The sequence below is a fragment of the Alligator sinensis genome, unplaced genomic scaffold, assembly GCF_000455745.1.
Source record: "Alligator sinensis unplaced genomic scaffold, ASM45574v1 scaffold287_1, whole genome shotgun sequence".
Classification (NCBI taxonomy): Eukaryota; Metazoa; Chordata; order Crocodylia; family Alligatoridae; genus Alligator; species Alligator sinensis.
In genome coordinates, this window is record NW_005842910.1 from 486569 (window position 1) to 504217 (window position 17649).

Genomic DNA, 17649 nt, shown 5'->3' on the forward strand with positions numbered 1-17649 from the left:
ATGATATATATAGGAAGTTTCCCTAACCAAAAACTTTTAGCTATGTTGCTGCTAACTAGACAATCCCTAGTCCCTGAAGTTCTCTGTTTAATATTTACAGAGTGGCATCCCCAGCTTCAATGTGCCTCACTTCTAATCTAAGGAGATTGCTACATCTAGTTATGCACTTCATCATGTGTATCATTGATCACTGAAGGGGTCCATACTTGTAATCTGGATTTCTCATTGTGAAACTGACAGGTTGCCTTCAGGAAAAGTCGTTCAAATTAGTGCCTTGAAGTAGTTTCCCTGGAACTAGCAAAGGAGTGAGAAGGAGCCACCTTGTTAACAGTCAGTACTAGTGTAATGAAGTGTGAGAGGCACAAATGAGGCTCCAAACCTGAGGGAGAAATGAAAAATAGGAGCAGCTGCACTGACAGCCTGTCCATTGCCACCACCAGGAGCACAGCCCTTGACACTGCCCTGCATGCTGCTGCTGCCTGGGATTATCAAGTGTCCAGTTAAGTCTTTGTCAAGCTAGACAGAGTGATTTGCTTAGCAATGAAGAGTTACTGGATGAACTGCAGATGAGCTGTGATGACTGAAGCTGCAGCCTGTAACTGCATCCTCATCAGTAACACTCAGGCTTGAACTTACCACCCTTCCTACCTAGTTAATGTTTAAAGTACCACTAAACACAGGCTAAAGTTTTTTCTGCTTGATCAGAAGCTGGTCTAGGAGCACCACTTGAGTTCTTCCATCTACTAATGGTTAAGTGTAGATGAGCTGTAAGACTCGAGAACTTATTTAATGTGGGCTGGCCAAGGTGAACAGTAACTGAAAACTGTTCATCAGTAGTTGAAAAAGGTTCATGGAAAACACTGATCTAGTGTTTAACATTTCCAAATGACTTAAATCACAGAAAATCATAGAAAATTAAGGTTGGAAGAGGTCATATAGTCCAAACCCTTGATCAAAACAGGACTATCCCCAACTACATCATACCAGCCAAGGCTTTGTCTTGCCATGCCTTAAAAATCTCTAAGGATGGTTGATTCTTGATCCTTGCTATCCCAGACCTGGAGTAAGCTTCTATGAGATGACCCACAAGCAGGATTTCGGAGGTTGCCAGGACATTTGGGGTTTTTGAAATTTGGTTTTGGTCCAATTATTACCAGAAGCTCCCTGATCAAGTGGCTGCTCTATCAATTTGATGCGCTTGTCAGGTTCACTGCTTTACCAGGAAACTGTTGAGGTGCTCCCACTAGCCGTGGCCCCAGTTTCAAGGAACTTGTATTACTGGATAAGACGTTCCTATCAGAAAATATCTGTACATTCCTATTAGCAACTTGGAAAATAGTAATTATGGGTTTTTTTTCACCTTAGCTGGAGGGTGCCCCATGATCTCTGCAGGGCATGCACACAAAAAATACCAGCTTGGTAGTATATTACTTCACTGAAATCAAGAATCAACCTTTCAATCAGAAAACAATTCATTCTGCAACCATACATTCATCCATGTCCATGTCTCTTCACACACCAAGCCTCCCACCCACTGACTTCTCAATCATTTATATATCCCCCCATTTAGACAGCATAATGTAACTGTTGTTACTGATTTATGTAACAACATAAATCAGACCATGTTTCAGAATTGTGTGGGGAAATATATGCATGTGACCTTGAGTGCCTTATTTCCACACAGAACGTGCACCAACTATGCATTGTCATCTTATGTTTGTTCATCCTTCAGGTGGAGACTGGAGAGCATGGCAGAGAAAAACTGTACCGGGGTGTCCCAGTTCATTCTCATCGGACTCTCAGATCACTCAGACATGCAGCGCACCTTCTTTGTGTTGTTCCTAGTAATCTATGTTATCACTCTCCTGTGGAATTTTGGGATCATCATGCTGATCAGGACTGATTCTCAGCTTCATACCCCCATGTACTTCTTCCTGTGTAACCTATCTGTAGTTGATATCTGCTATTCATCTGTTGTGACTCCCAAGATGCTGATGAACTTCTTGTCAAACAGCAAAGACAATTCTTACGTTGGATGTTTTGTGCAAATGTATTTTTTCATTGCCTGGGTGTGCACAGAGTGCTTCCTTCTATCCACAATGGCGTATGACCGCTACGTGGCCATTTGTAATCCACTACTGTACTCAGCAATTATGTCCCATAAAACCTGTGTTCCATTGGTTGCTGGATCCTATTTCATTGGCTTCACAAATGCTTTGATTACTCTGTGTTTTATTACCAGATTATCATATTGTGGACCCAACATCATCAGGCATTTCTTCTGTGATACCCCTCCATTACTAGCCCTTTCCTCCTCTGATAGCTCCCGTGCTGAAATTATTATCTGTATTTTAGCTAGTTTTACCTCTATTGGCTCCCTCAGCATCATCCTCTTCTCTTACCTGTACATCCTGGCTGCTATCCTGAGGATCCACTCCACTAAAGGTAGACTCAAAGCCTTTAACACCTGCACCTCTCACTTGATGGCTGTGACTGTATTTTATGGGACTGTAATCTTTACATACTTACGCCCTAATACAAGTTACTTGCCAGAGCAAGACCAGGTGGCATCCGTGTTCTATACAGTAGTGATTCCCATGCTGAACCCCTTGATTTATAGTATGAAGAATAAAGAAGTTAAGAATGCCATGAAAAGATTAGTAAGAGGGAAAGTATTTTCAAGGTGATTGCACTTAATAAAATGATATGGAAAAACAAAAATAAACTCCACTTCTTTCTTTATAATGTTGATAGAGCAGGCCCAGGCATTGTGTTCTCTCAGATGCTGTTTAAATCATAACCATGTCTTGCAGAAATACTAATGGAGGGTGGGCTTGTTACTTTAGGTCCAGCACTAAACAGAGTGCTGTAAATATATTGCCCAGCTCCAGCAGTAACAATGAGACACTTGAGTCTCAGTTTCTGATATACCTTCCCAGCTCACTCCTGACTCTTCCCCATACCTACTTTGAGAGTGTAAATGGGTAAGTACCCACATTTAGTTTTACAGGCCAGGACTGAACATGTGGCTAGCCTGGATGGTAATCAAATGAGCTCTTTCTTGTGTGGAAACATAGCCCAAGTGACAGTGTAGCCAGGAGATATTACAGTGATGGACACCAAAGAGAAAGACACCTGGTCAATGAAACAACAAAACACCCTGGGCAAATGCTAATATTTGATTACTGAATTTACTTACCTGGGGCAAAATCCAGATTAGGCAATTAGGGACCTAAACAGGACTGAAGTAGAATTTGGGCAACTAAGAGTCAATAAGCAATCCAGAAAATATCCACTAGAGCAGTCCCGAAACTCATTTGGCATGTATATTTTAGACTGTAAAGCTCCTAAGGTGTCTTAACTTGGGAACTTTGGGGCCTTCTTAAAAGCAATTGAACCCAAGCAGATAGGCTTCTAGCTCCCATCTAAGCTCCACTGTGAGAGATAAGGGCTCCCTATACACATACTCAGGGTGTGGAGGGAGGCATTTTATTAGAGTGGTTCCTGGACAGCTGCTTTAATTGAAATGGCTTACCATCACATGTATTAAGCCCTCATGTGTTTTCAAATGGCTGTGGGATGCTTTATCTAAAGCTCATTCAACGGGGTCTAGATAAAGTGCCCCTGCAGCCATTTAAAAATGTGCAGAGGCTTAATACACATGGCGGTGAGGCAACACTGGAGCACTCTAATTAGAACACAAATGAGCACATGTATAGGCAGCCAGTGTGCGTTAGTATCAAAACTTGACCTAAAACCCACCCAGAAGTCCAGTCCCTTAGGTATGCTTCAGTGATGTCTAATGCATACCGACAGCATCATATTTAATATAAAGTTTGGCTTCCACAGCAAGGTAGGCCTTAGAACTTATCTCACTTCCCTATTTCATGACCTGGTGCATCCTAGTAGTTAGGATACTCAATCAGAAAGCATCAGGCCAAGGGATTTAAACCCATGTCCATCAAGTGAACAAGTCACCAAGCCATAACGCAGTTATGGGCAAATTGCTTCCTTCTTCTGTTTCATATGGGCCATAGGACTTTCAAGAGTGCAAAAATCATGGGACCAAACAGAGAGCAAAGAACAGAATCCCTGACTGAATAGCTTAGTATTTAGGGCATGCAGCTGGGTCTTCCCCCTCTTCTCCTATTAGGATTTTTTTTTCCATCTCCTGACTATCTAATGTAAAATAAATAAAACAGCCCTGACAGTAGAAACTATAACCAACAACTTGCCCTACTCTGGTTTCCCTGTTTTCTCAAACTATGTTCCTATGAGCAGCCTCCTTATTGTTAGGTATTGTAACACCTCAGTAGATGCACCCAAAGGATGAGTTTAGATTTTGCACATGACCAGTCCAACTGATGTACTGAGTCAAATGTTAATGGCAAGCAGCATGTAATAGAAACAGAAATGAAAGGGGGAAAACATTTTTAAACTGTTTCTATTTTTAATAGCAGAAGTATATTGCTTTCCATGAGAGATGAACTGAGGATCTTCATATTAGGATCTGATTTTGCTTTAGATTGATTCCTACATCTATGGTTTTGTGATTTAAATGATACACAATAGCTGTGAATTCCAACTGACCCTCTGCCATTCCTATGTCATCAACCACTTCTTCTGTGATGTGGTTCCCCTGCTTAACCTCTCCATGAGGATCAGTGAGGTAATTTTATTTGTATTCTGAATCTTCAAAGGTATCTTCATCACCCTGGAGATATCCATCTTGTACACACACATTGTCTCAGTGATCCTTAAGAACAGCTCCTTTGAGGGCAGATGCAAAGCCATTCGTGCTTCCCACCTGATGGTTGTTGCCATGTTCTTTTGGACTGCAGTTTTCAGCTGCATGCACCCCAGCTCTGACTCCTTGCCAGACCAAGAACAAGCTGTTTCTGTTTGTTACACAGTAGAGAACCCCATGCTGACACCTTTTATCTACAGCCTGAGAAACAAGGAGCTAAGGGTGCTGGACTACCCCCTGCTAGACCCTGAAACTCAGCTGATTCGGAACTGAACAGCCCCAGTCCCAGTTCAGACCCAGGCTGTCCCCTGTCTAATCCTTAGGATCAAGCAGAGGAAGGATATGAGCTAGATCTTGGAATTTCCCCATGCCCTGAGTCTTCCCAGTACCTGACAACTTGAGGAGACCTCAAGTTTGTAGACTGCAGAACAAGGTTCTTTAAGGTGTCAAATCCAGGCAAACCCACATCCTGAAGTGGACAATCAGCAGTTTGCCAGCATCAGGATCAGGGTAGCCCCCAGCCAGGTTCCAGACTTGGGGAGGCCCAAGTTGTGGTGGTGATACTTAGCTAATTGTTGTTGATGAGGGGACATGCCACATGTTCAATTTATGGCGCAATACAAACCAGCTACAAAGATGTTTCACTTTTTTGAGTGATATCTTTTGTGGCTGATTTGCCATTTTGTGTCAGTGTACATGTGACTAGTTGCTGTTTATGGCATGATTAACACATTAATCAGGAGAGAAATATAATGTGTCAGGTGCTCAAAAGACTCTAAGAGTGTAGACAGAAGTGACATTGTTCATGCAATCTGGCCTCTACAAGTGGACTACAGACATGTCATAACACACATGCATAGTTGCAGCACACTTTAGAATTAGCCAATCGTGTGAAAAAGTAACCTTCATTAAACTAGGTAGCGAATGAAGGTGCTCTAAATTATAATGCTTTAGGGAACTTGTATACGATTCTCTAAAAGGGTTACATGTCATGGTCTGCCATAGGGAGGAAGCAGAGAATCTCTGCCTTGTGAAGCCAGCCGGCAGGTCAGGGAGAGTGAGCAGTTGGGCAGTGATTGGGGGTGGGGGATGCCCTGAACAGAACCCTCCCCAGCAGGAGAGGGTCCCTGGTGCCCCATGGCACCAGCAGGGAGGGGGCACAGCCCCCAAGATGCCTTCACACTGCCACCCCACACAGGGAAATGAATCCTGCCTGGTTCTTTGCAGCCAGCCAGCAGGCAGGGAAGGGGGAGCAGCTGGGTAGCAATCAAGCTGGCTGGATTCTACAGGAGGCTACAGCACCCACTGCCTCCTAGCCTTGACCAATTCTTGGAGGCATTCAGCTGCCACCATCAAATGCTGAACGTCTGTTAGCCTAGATAATGCTATAACTTTAAGTGCGTTGCACAACTTTCCATAAGAGGGGTGGAAGACTCTGCCACCCAATGTATTCTGTAGCTTATTGTTAAGGAGCACTTTCTGAAGATGTGCCTTCAAGTTCTCTCAGTCAGTAGGCAAGAGTGCCAGATTTGTAAAGACAGAAGAAGGGTAAGCAAAAAGGAGGCTGCCTCTATAACCTCCTAGTTATGGAAATGGTGATATCTTGGATTCCATTCTGTCTTGGTAGTGGTATTTCTCATTTTTAACCAATGGGTTCTTAATTTGAAATGCATAAAAAGCCTTGGGAGCAGGAAGTGGAATCCAAGCTGAATACTAACCCTTCCTTATCCTGAGAGAACTGGAAGGCACATCTCCAGAGACTGATCTAACCAACAGGCTATAGAATACATTGGGTGGGAAAGTCTTCCACCCCTCTTATGGAAAGTTCTCCCAGGATAAGCAAGGGTTAGTATTCAGCCTTCTGACTTCCTGAGTTATTGCTCTAACCATTACACTATTGAAAAAAAGGAGCACTACTTCTCCTGTAGTGCCTATATCCAGATGCAGTGCTAGGTATTCTGTACTACAGAAATACAGAAATGATTAATGTGCTGTGTGACTCAGATGCCTAAGCTCTGGAGACGGGCAGAAGGTTGGACACATCCCACATGCAGTGTTTCCTATTCACTAACTCTAGGTGCCTCCTGCCTTTCTGGATTATCTGTTGGAGATGCCCATATTTCCCCATTGCTGCTGTAGGGATTCTAGGCATATGCATCCAGTTAAATAGGAAAATTCTCCTGCTGATTTGGGTAGATTTTAGGTCACCTACATGTACATGCGTGTGAGTTCCAAACAGACTTGGCCTTAAGTCATTTGGAGGTTGAGTACCAGTTTAGGAATCATGGGAATAAAATATTGAAAGAATTACCTACAAATACCACATCTTTATATGTGATTTCCCTGTCCCTGATATATCCTGTGTCCCTGGAAGACAACAGTTGCTGAATCCTAAGATATTAGATCTTTCAAATGTATCTTCCATAGGATAGCATGCACCTACCTTTTTAGCTCAGGTTCGGTAACCATCTGGACTAAGTAACCCTAATATAATGTATTATATCAACTGTAGTTGAACATGGTAGGTGAATATGTACCTGCCAGAAGTGAAAAGAACCCAGATATCCTAATGGTTAAGACACTTCTCCAGTAAATAGGAGACCTAGGCTTTACAACCCCTCATAACACAGAACTTTGAACCTGCTTCTCATTATAACATTTTAACTACAAGCCATTGCCTAAGTATCCCTCCTCAAGTAACAAGCCACTGACCTTCCCATTTAACCTTCCATTTAATATTCATTAGATAAAATGGATCACAACACTGTTGTAACAAGCAGAGTGGGCAAACTCTACAGGATAGCAGGGGTTGGAGAGTGCTGGTTTCCAGAGCAGGGGGTGCAGTTGTTTTACCCATGTTAGGAACTCCTAAACAGTCCGTTGTTGAGCAGCTGCTGCCACCACCACATGCTCTGCCTGCCCAATGTGCTGCCCCCACAAGCTAGTATCAGGCCCCACTGGACCCAACCACCTGGATCCAGCCTGAACCTCTCCCTGTATGCCACGATCCCCCTGTGCTCCCCTGCCCCTCCCCCCCACATCTGGACTGAACCTCTGCCACCCTCACAGGGCCCCAGGGCTATCCAGCAGCTCCCTTCCCATCTGCTCCCTCCTTCCCCCTGTTCTCCCCTTTTTTCTACTCCCCACTCAACCCTTCCCCACTCACTTGCAGCTGCTCAGCTGTCCCTGGCGGTCAGCCTGGGGCAGTAGAATTCTAGATCAGTGCTTCTCAAAGTGATGGTCTGTGGACTGGTGCCGGTCCGCGAGCCACCAGTTGCTGGTCTGCAGTGAGTTGTCAGGAAAGAAAGAAATATATTTTCAGAAGCCTAACATTGATATGTCATAGTGCCACAGTTCATATGTTCCAACACTCCAGGTGATGTCACCTGAGGAAAGAGAAAGAAACAGCCAGTCGTGCCTTTGTGTAGCACTGTTACATGCAGTTGCTGTCACTGGCTGATCCAGGCACCGGTCCCTGGCCCACTGGAAAAAATATTGGCGGTCCACCACATCAGATAGTTTGAGAAGCACTGTTCTAGATGATAGTCTTTGTGCCTGTGGGGTGGGGTGGGGTTGGGGGGAAGGGGACTGGCAGGAAAACCTCCCAGGCTACTGGAGGACTACATATTGCAGGTATTAGCCTTATGAAACAGACATTCCCACTACATGAGCTACATAACACCAGCTGAAGATAATCTTGGCCTAAAGAGGATTCACAGATTCACAGAAATTTAGGGCTAGAAGGGACCTTGTGAGATCACTGGGTCCAGCCCCCTGTTCTGGGCAGGAAAGATGGCCCAGAGCCAAATAACCACAGCAAGGTGTGCGTCCAATCTCCTTTTGAAGATATCCAAGGTAGGTGCCTGCACCAATCCCTCTGCGAGTCTATCCCAGAGCCTGGTCACATGTACCATGAAGAAATTTTTCCTTATATCCAGTCTGAAACCTTCTTGGACTTTATGACAATTGCTCCTGGTTTTCCCCTGGTGCACTTTGGTGAATAGTTTTTCACCTAGCCTCTGATGATTTCCCCTGATATATTTGTCAACTGCCACTAAATCCCCCCAAAGTCTTCTCTTTTCTAGGCTGAACAGTCCCGTATCTGTCCACCTTTCCTCATATGACTTGCTCTTCAGGCCTCTAATCATACGAGTGGCTCTTCTCTGGACTCTCTTAAGCTTCTCCACATCCTTGTTGAAGTGTGGTGCCCAGAACTGGATGCAGTACTTCAGCTGTGACCTCACCAATGCCAAGGAGAGTGGGAGAATATCTTCCTTAGTTTTGCTTGAGATGCATCGGTTGATGCATCCCAGAATATTGTTTGCTTTTTGTATTGTAGCATCATACTGGTGACTCATATTCATTTTATGGTCAATTATGATCCCCTGGGTCCCTTTCAGATGTGGTGCTAGCTAGTATAGCACCACTGAACCTTTAAGTTTGTTGCAGGTTTTTCCTCCCCAGATGGAGCACTTTACACTGCTTATTAGTGGGTGCACCTATATGTGCTCTTTAATACACATTAGCCTATTTTAATTAACATTAAAGCATCATAAAAACTTGCTTTTTCACTAATGTGCATTAAAATAGGTTGGTGTGCATTTTTCTAGTACTTCACAATGGAGGTACTAGATTTAAGGAGCATAACCTAAAGTGCATTATTGAATGTGTAGACATGATCTCTGAGATGTTCAGCAGATACACAAAACACCTTTTCCTACCTCAGGTTAGAGACACTGCTGTGTTAAGACCATTAAACATGTTTGAAAGGTAATGTGTAACTACACCCTAATGCTTACCCTGTGTCCTCATAGTTAGAACACTTTTGTTAGGAAGTACATGTAGATGAAAAATGTTAAAAACCCTTTTGGATGAGGAGGATCTAGAACCTTGCTCTTCCTTCCTCCCAACTCTAGGCATAAACAGAGGGAGCGCTTTCCTCGTGTGGTGTGTGATATCCATTAGTTGTAGCTAAAATGCTGGAATCTATTTGACCTTATGTGCATACCAAGGCAATTCTTTCTATCTAGCTAGCTAGCTATCATATTTAGTCTATAAGGTATATATCTACCCAGACTTCTACAACTAATCAAGCACTTTTAATAGCCAAGTAACCCTGCAGTGAAGAATTAGATATGTCCCATGCTGAGCATGAAGTTAATTAAAGATAGTTCAATTAAACGGTTTTTCAAAAGTCTTTTTTTTTTCATTGCTTAGTTTTGTGCATGTTACGCCAAGCAGTTTCAATGGGGGAGAATCTTCAGGGATTTCAAGGTCCCAGTATTTCTGTATATGAATAAAATACCTGCATCATCTTAAAAATGTTTATATTCAGGGAAGGAGCTTGTGCAGGCTTGTACTTTGGCTTTCACCAGAATCACTTTGAATGTCTGCAACTTTTACAGGTAGGTGTACTGCTATATCTGATAGCAATATCATGTAAAATGTCTGGATTCTTGATGCCAGGAACATCAGTTATTTATATGCACTTTACCTAAGAAAAGCAAGCAAGAAAGCAAACAAACAAAACAAATAATGACCAACCTATAGACTGTATTTTAGCTACATTAATTTGTTTAATTAAACAGATTAATTGACAGCTAGTGAAATAGGAAGACAAGCTTCTTTGGTTAGATGTGATATCTTTTATTAGACCAATTGAGTAGTTGGAAAACAGTTCTTTGCAAGCTTTCGGGCACAAGCACCCTTCTTAGGCATAGGCAGTCACAGCTGTTCTAAGATCTCCAAGGAAAGAAAGAATAGTGAAATAGGAAATATTTTGCTGTCTGGAAATGAATAGAGGTCCATATCTTTAATGATATTTAATGTTTATATGGATAGACTTATGGATAGGAAACTGAGGAAATGTTCAACATGGCTTAAGCATATCATGTATTAAACTCCCATTTAAATCAGTAACCTAATCTCTTTAGTCATATTTGAAAATCTGACTGGGTGCCTACATCCTTCTTTTGGTACCTAAGCACTTTTTGAACTCAGCCTTAAAAGCTCTTTCTTGCTATAAAGAATAAAGCTTCTACAGCTGTAAAGATTTTACAGTTTCCTTTCTCTACCATTCTAGGAGATCTGGTGAAGAAAATATAATACTGTAGGTGAGTATATAGCACATTTCTTCAGGGAAAAAATGGTATGGAAATATATACAAGAGATGGACCAAAGTAGGAGTTAAAAAGCCAAATCCAAATAATCCTTAAGAAGCATTTCATTTTCCAATAGAAAGTAATGGTATTAAAGAGCATATCATAGTTTTGCCATTGCTTTAGAAGTGAAATACTATCTATCAATGGGCTAGATGGTCTAATCCTTAGACTAGAGAGCTTTTGTTCATGAGTGCTTTTACTGTCTTACTGGGGCTGTCTATACAACTATAAATATTCATCACTGTGATAATGATTGCATGGTTATAGCTCCACTGGATGATTTTATCTGAATTCCACACTATACACATATTATGTCCTAAAAAGTGAGGTTTACAGAGCAAAGAAACTAATACAAGTCTATTTCTTAATTGTATCCATAAAGTATTTCCTTCACTAATATCATGTGGCAATAATTTTCATAGATTAATCATATGGTAACCAACATACTTTTGTCTGGTTTTGAATTTCCTTTGTTGAAAGAAATGGAAGTGTATAGAAAAGGAACTAATAAACTTGCCTCTGTATCTGGCTTCTTATATCCCGACCCCTGCCCCAAACTATCCTTTATCTCAGTGATCCCCACTTCACTCCTAATTCTGTCCCCTTTAGCACCTTAGACATTTTTGATACTCATAAAAATAGGGTGATTCATTTTATAAACCTTTCTAATTTATTTCTTAGAATAAAATGGCCATTGAACAATGAAGTCCATAGAAAGACACTCATTGACTTCAGTGGGCTTTGGAACAAGTCCTTAGGGAAATTTTAGACACCTTCTGTCATTCGAAGGGCTTATTTTGATTGCTGGTTTTGCCAGAAATTAAACTTTTGCCCATCACTTGTTATAGAGAAGAAACCATTGTATTTTCTGGTAGGCATTCTGCATTAGGCAAATTTTCTTTTAGGCATAATGCTTTGAGCAGGAAGTTGGGCTGGATAACCTCCTGAGGTCCCTTCCAACCTTAACTTCCTATGATTACTAAAGTGTGTTTAACCTACATCTATGGTATGCACATAGGGCCAGATCCTACTTACACATCATATTCCTAATGGTGGGCATGAAGCCACTTAGCTGCAGTTATTGGCACCTATACACAGGTTGGGAAATAGGATTGCTTTGTATGTATATCTATTAAAAGGGAGAAGGAAGTCCTCCTCACTTTTTATTTAAAAACCCTAGTGTTCAGATATTTTCCCAGGGAGTGGGAGACCCCAGTTCCCACTAGGTCATCCCACACTGGGGGCATCTACAAGTACATTTACTGTGGAGTTGAGTAATTAGCTCTGCAGTGAAGCATCATTGTCTACACATGCAGTGCTATTAGGCCAGGGTAAACTAATTAACTCTGCTGTAGGATAGTACTGCATGACACAAGAACTATCCTATGGTGGAGTTTAGTGCACCACAATGCGCGTGTAGATGGTGACCAGGGCTGGCTGGGGCACACAGGTGCTAAAGTGTGGGGCTGCCTTCTGGTTAACCCCACACTGTGGCACCTTTGTGCCCCAGCTAGCCCCTCTGCAGCATGTTGAGCCAGAGTGTAGCAGCTCCAGGCTGGCAGGCTGATGCCCATTGCCCCTTGCCAAGTGGGGCTGTGCTGCCCCAGCTCAATGTACTGTGGTCCCAGGTGCATGTGTAAATGCTGCACCAGGGAACAATAAACTCTGGCATGAAGTGCAGTGGAGTTTATTCAGGTGCACTAATTACACATGTAGATGCACACACTGAGACAGAGTTTGAACCTGTGTCTCAGCAACATGCTGTAACTACCAGGCCACCACTTAGGCATTACCTAAAAACCTCTTCAACTTTTCTCTTGCACCTGGCCTACTAGAGAACTAAAAAGGTGGTACCAGAAGGGGGAAAAAAAACAGCTAAGTGGATGAATGGCTGAACAATATGGATGCTGGCTTGGATGGGAGGGGGATCTGGATACTAGCTTGTGCCTCTAAACCCAATGTGGCAGAACATTTTCCACTTTTTTTTTTTAATTAATTTGATCGAATTAATGTTATTTGTAAGGCACAGTAGGCTAGCTTCAAGAAGAGTATTCTATGGAGGTATAGGCCATGCCTAGCCCATGGCCTGGTGATTAACCAACTTTGCTAGAAAGCAGAAAACAAGGGTTCAAATCCATTTGCGTGAGGTCACAGCTATACTCCAGTTCTCTAGCTCCCTGGGCAAGTTCTTAGCTACTGGAATATTGGACTGACACATGGGAGAGCTCTTGTCTTCCAACAACTACTGGCTGGTCAGCTTTTTCTGAAACTAAAATTTTAGGACTTCCTCAGCCTTACATGCACACCTATTTCTCCCAAGTAACTGCCTAGTTGAGACCTACTGAGAATTTCCATAGTCTGGTGCAAGCAAAGTAGAATCACAAACTGTTCATAAGTGCCAAAAGCTGTGCTTATGGGGTTATGTACCTGCTACTTAGGCACATGAAAAGTAAACAAGATATGGCTCATACTAGGTACATCTACATGTCTGCCCAGGTGTTCAGTTGTTACTGCACAGTTGTTTAGCAATTGCTTTAGCAAGTACTAAATGACTGTGCAGTAACCACTGGTACTGTACAGTCCAGGTGGCACATGGGTCATTTCCAACCCCATCACTTCCAATGGTGATATAACATCTCATGTAGCATGCACAGTGTATCTTAGCTTATCTAGCTTTAAACTAGTTAGCTCAGTGTGGCAGGGCACTGTTGGTGCCTGCTACTTTAAGAGTGGAGCCAAGCAGCCAGCAGGTGCTTGATTGCGGCAGTCATTTTAGATCTCTGGCCATCTATATAAACAGAACAGTTCACTGCTGGCAGGCAGTAACATTGTCTGGCTGCAAGGCTGCATGCAATATCCTGGAGGTAAGGGCAGGAGCTGTAGGAGATGATTTAGAGGCTCCTGGTCCTGGGCATGACCTAAAACTCCACCCTGCCAGGGGTGGGTGGCCTGGTGGGACTCTCAGTGGTGTGGGAGCTCCCAGGAAATGCCAGACCAGTTACCACCCCAATGAAAGGTGGGTAGGGGTGCCTTAACCCCAGCCCTCACCTTTGGGTGGGCCATTTAACATCGGAGGTAGTTGGGGCCAGGCACAGCTGCAGCCACCTGAGCCCTGTGGGATGCAAGATCCCGAGGAATGAGGGTGGGGGCCAGGCATGGCTGTGCCCACCTGAGGCCACCAGGGAGGGAAGCCCCATGGCCCCAGTGAGGGGGTGGTGTGGAGCCCCAGTGAAGGGGTAGAAATGTGGAGCCCCAGTAAGAGGGCAGACTCAATAAGGGGGTGGTGTGAGATGTGGAGCCCCAGGGAGGGGGTGGCCCCAGTGAAGGGGCGGTGTGGAGCCCCAGTGAGGGGGAAAACTAGAGGACTGGGAGCCCAGTATGTCTGAATGTATAGAGTTGCCCCTGGAAGGTGCCAGGGCAAGCTTAGACCCGGTTGGGTGATTGGCTGGCCACTACCCCAGTGAGGGTAGTGGGAGAGACTCAAAAGACGGTATGTCTGCCACCCAAGGTATGAGCTAGCTAAAGCCTATGGGCTGAAGGGGCCCACTCCAAGAGGGAGCAAGGCAATATAAGTTGTTGATGCATGAAGGAGATCCTGTGAGAGAGGCTGGAGCGTGTGAGGCCCTCGTGAGAGGAGGGCAGTATGAACGTGTGTGTGTCTGTGGCCTGACAACGAGGGCTAAGCTTGGTCCAGCTGTAGGCTCAGAGCATTGTCACCTGGATGCCATCTGTGAGGCTTGGGTTGTGGTGCAGGGGAGGAATGGAGCCACAGATAGTGCCCCTTGGCATTGGGGTGAGAATGCACAGTCTCTTTTCTTAATTAACAACATAATTAATTAACAACAAGGCATGGAAGGAAAGACAGGTGGGTGGCATGCCCAGAGGCTGGTGGGGAAAACCAGCACTGTGGCTGGTCAGGGACCCCCACTTTGCCATACCTACTTATTGGTAAGAGTCTAGCAATGTTATTATTGAGGAAAATACAGACTAATTCCTCCTGCCTTATTTAGTTTTTACAGCTTTCATTGAGTTCCAGGCTCTCCTGGGTGGGCTTTTACTAGCAGCTGCTGCAGTTGTAGTTTACAATAATAGTCTGTATTACTGTTAGTGCCTATGTTGTAGTCACAAAGAAGTTAATGAGATTTTGTGTGTCCAGGAAGAAGCTGGGTGGACGTATGGATCATTTTGCATATATCAGGACTCATCAAGCTGCACCTGCAAGAAAGTGAAGAGGCAGAGACATCATGCAGTTTGCTGTAGCTGTAATGTTCAGTGACTCTTTATCAGAAAGACAGAATCATTCAGTTGGAGGGGTGGGGGGAAGAAAGATGGTGCAGTTGTCAATCTTCTGACATAGATTTATCTGTCTCTAAATTACAGCTGTACAATAGTTATACTGTGCGTCTCTCAGTGAGTCGCTTCATTTTCTGTCTCATTTTCTGATTTACTAAATGCTGACAATACTGCTCAATCCTTCAGTGGTATTATAAATACAAAATCATTAAAGCTTTTGAGTTGGTCAAATGCTATGGCAATGAGCTATATATGTGTCTTGGATAGCTAAATGATATAGGTTGGGCCACTGATTTTCTCCCTTTGCCCTACTCATTAGAGTTGGGTTCCATTCAATAGATAACACACACGTGATTTGGCCAAAAAAATGGCTGAGAGAAATCACAGTATGGTGACTGAATTTTTCCTCTCAGGACTAACAGAAATTCCAGAGATGAAAGTTTTTTGCTTTTTGCTCTTCTTAACAATGTACCTAATAACAGTGATGGGGAATATTGGGATGGTTCTGTTAATCACGGTTGATCCCCAGCTCCATACTCCAATGTATTTCTTCCTCAGTCATTTGGCTTTTGTGGATTTCTGCTATTCCTCATCTATCACCCCCAAAACACTGGTGAATTTCCTAGCTGAGAGGAGAGCTATTTCATTTGGTGCATGTGTCACACAGTTGTTCATTTTTGTCCTAACAGCAAGTGCTGAGTGCCTCCTCTTGGCTGTGATGGCATATGACCGGTATGTAGCCATCTGTAACTCACTGCTTTACACAGTCATCATGTCCCCAAAACTCTGTGCCCATCTTGTGGCTGGTTCTTACCTCATTGGCTTTGTCCATGCACTGGCACAAAGTATTTCTACTTTCACGTTGTCCTTCTGCAGCTCTATTGTCATCAACCATTACTTCTGTGACATTCCTCCATTGATACAGCTCTCCTGCTCTAACACCTACAGAAATGAGCTCGTGCTTTACATATTTGGTACATTCCATGGCATCTTCACTTCACTGGAGATCCTAGTCTCCTATATCTACATCCTCTCCACCATTTTGAGGATCCGCTCCACTGAGGGCAGGCACAAAGCCTTCTCTACCTGTGCCTCTCACCTGACAGCTGTAATGCTATTCTATGGCACCACTGTCTTCATGTATGTGAGGCCAATTTCCAGCTACTCCCTTGACCGAGACAAGGTGGTTTCAGTGTTCTACACTATGGTCATTCCCATGTTGAATCCTCTGATCTACAGCCTGAGGAACAAAGAAGTGAAGGGTGCCCTGAAAAGACTCTTACGCCGCATAAAACTTTCTTGACATTTGTTTGTACTTCAGATATATTGGGAAGACAATAAAAATAAAAGATACTGAATGTATCTTTACTCAATGTATGGTGGATATTGCCTGGTGTGAAAATCCCTGTAAATAGGAAAGGTAGCCAAGACAAAATAAAGGGAATCAAATTGGTTGGTTTACCCTAAACCTTAAGATAAATGCAAGCAAATCTTCTATTATTTGGTGCAAGGTACCCTCTGCATGTGGAATATCCTTGTTCTGATGAACAGCTGTTAGAAAAATAGAAGTCCTGACTTTCAGTTTTTGTTTGTTTGCCTTTGCATCTCTATACCTGCACTTCCTAATTTGTAAAATGTGTCTGTTACTATTTAATTAACTATTCACAGAAGTGTCCAAAGCTTAGTTATTTCATGACTATACCTGAGTTTAAATTGTAATTTCTGACGAGAGAATGGGAAAACAAGATGCATCATGGAAGACGTTCTTCAACCAATGGGCCAACCCCAGAGGAGAGAATAGTAGTGCTAAGTACCCAGCTCCAACTCTCATGAGGCTCCACAACAATCTAGGAAGACACAATTCAGTATTAAAGTAGCTCAAGGCAAATATTCTATTTCAGTTCAACAAACTGAAATGCTTTTATTAAGGGTGAACGTAAAATGGAATTTTTGATCAAAAATCATGTTGATGGAAAATCCCAAATGACTGTGCTTTGAAGATGAAAAGTGCTGTAAAAATACTAGGGAGTAAAGTTTCTTTAAGTAAATGTGATTTCTTGTTTTTATTAGACCAACCAAATAGTTGAAAAAAAACGTTCTTTGCAAGCTTTCAGGCACAAGCTTTCAAAGAACAAATTTTCCAACTATTTAGTTGGTCTAATAAAACTATCACATTTACCCAAAGAACCTTTTCTGCCTATGTCCTTAGACCAACATGGCTACAACCAATGCCCCATAAAAACACTGTGCATTTTTATTTAATCATTACCCAGTAGGCACAGTGCTTCCAGACATTATTAAAACATGCACTGCAGCAAGAACATTTTCTGAAGTAATAAAACTCACTTTGAAACAATCTTCCCCTTAGAACAGGGGAATGGCATTTGTCAAATGTGACAGAAAAAAAAAAAAAAAAACTTACAGTAAATGCTGGTCACTCAAAAAGCC

General features: G+C 42.9%; 2 protein-coding genes across 2 annotated transcripts; both read left to right on the plus strand.

Annotated features, from left to right (window-relative positions):
* The first annotated feature begins 1748 nt into the window (after positions 1–1748).
* Positions 1749–2687, plus strand: LOC102381848 (olfactory receptor 8I2-like). Its single transcript, XM_006036066.1, has one exon. The coding sequence runs from the start codon at positions 1749–1751 to the stop codon at positions 2685–2687; it is 939 nt and encodes a 312-aa protein (XP_006036128.1).
* A 12875-nt stretch (positions 2688–15562) lies between these two features.
* Positions 15563–16504, plus strand: LOC102375997 (olfactory receptor 1038-like). Its single transcript, XM_006036048.3, has one exon. The coding sequence runs from the start codon at positions 15569–15571 to the stop codon at positions 16502–16504; it is 936 nt and encodes a 311-aa protein (XP_006036110.1). The 5' UTR covers positions 15563–15568.
* The last annotated feature ends 1145 nt before the right edge of the window (positions 16505–17649 follow it).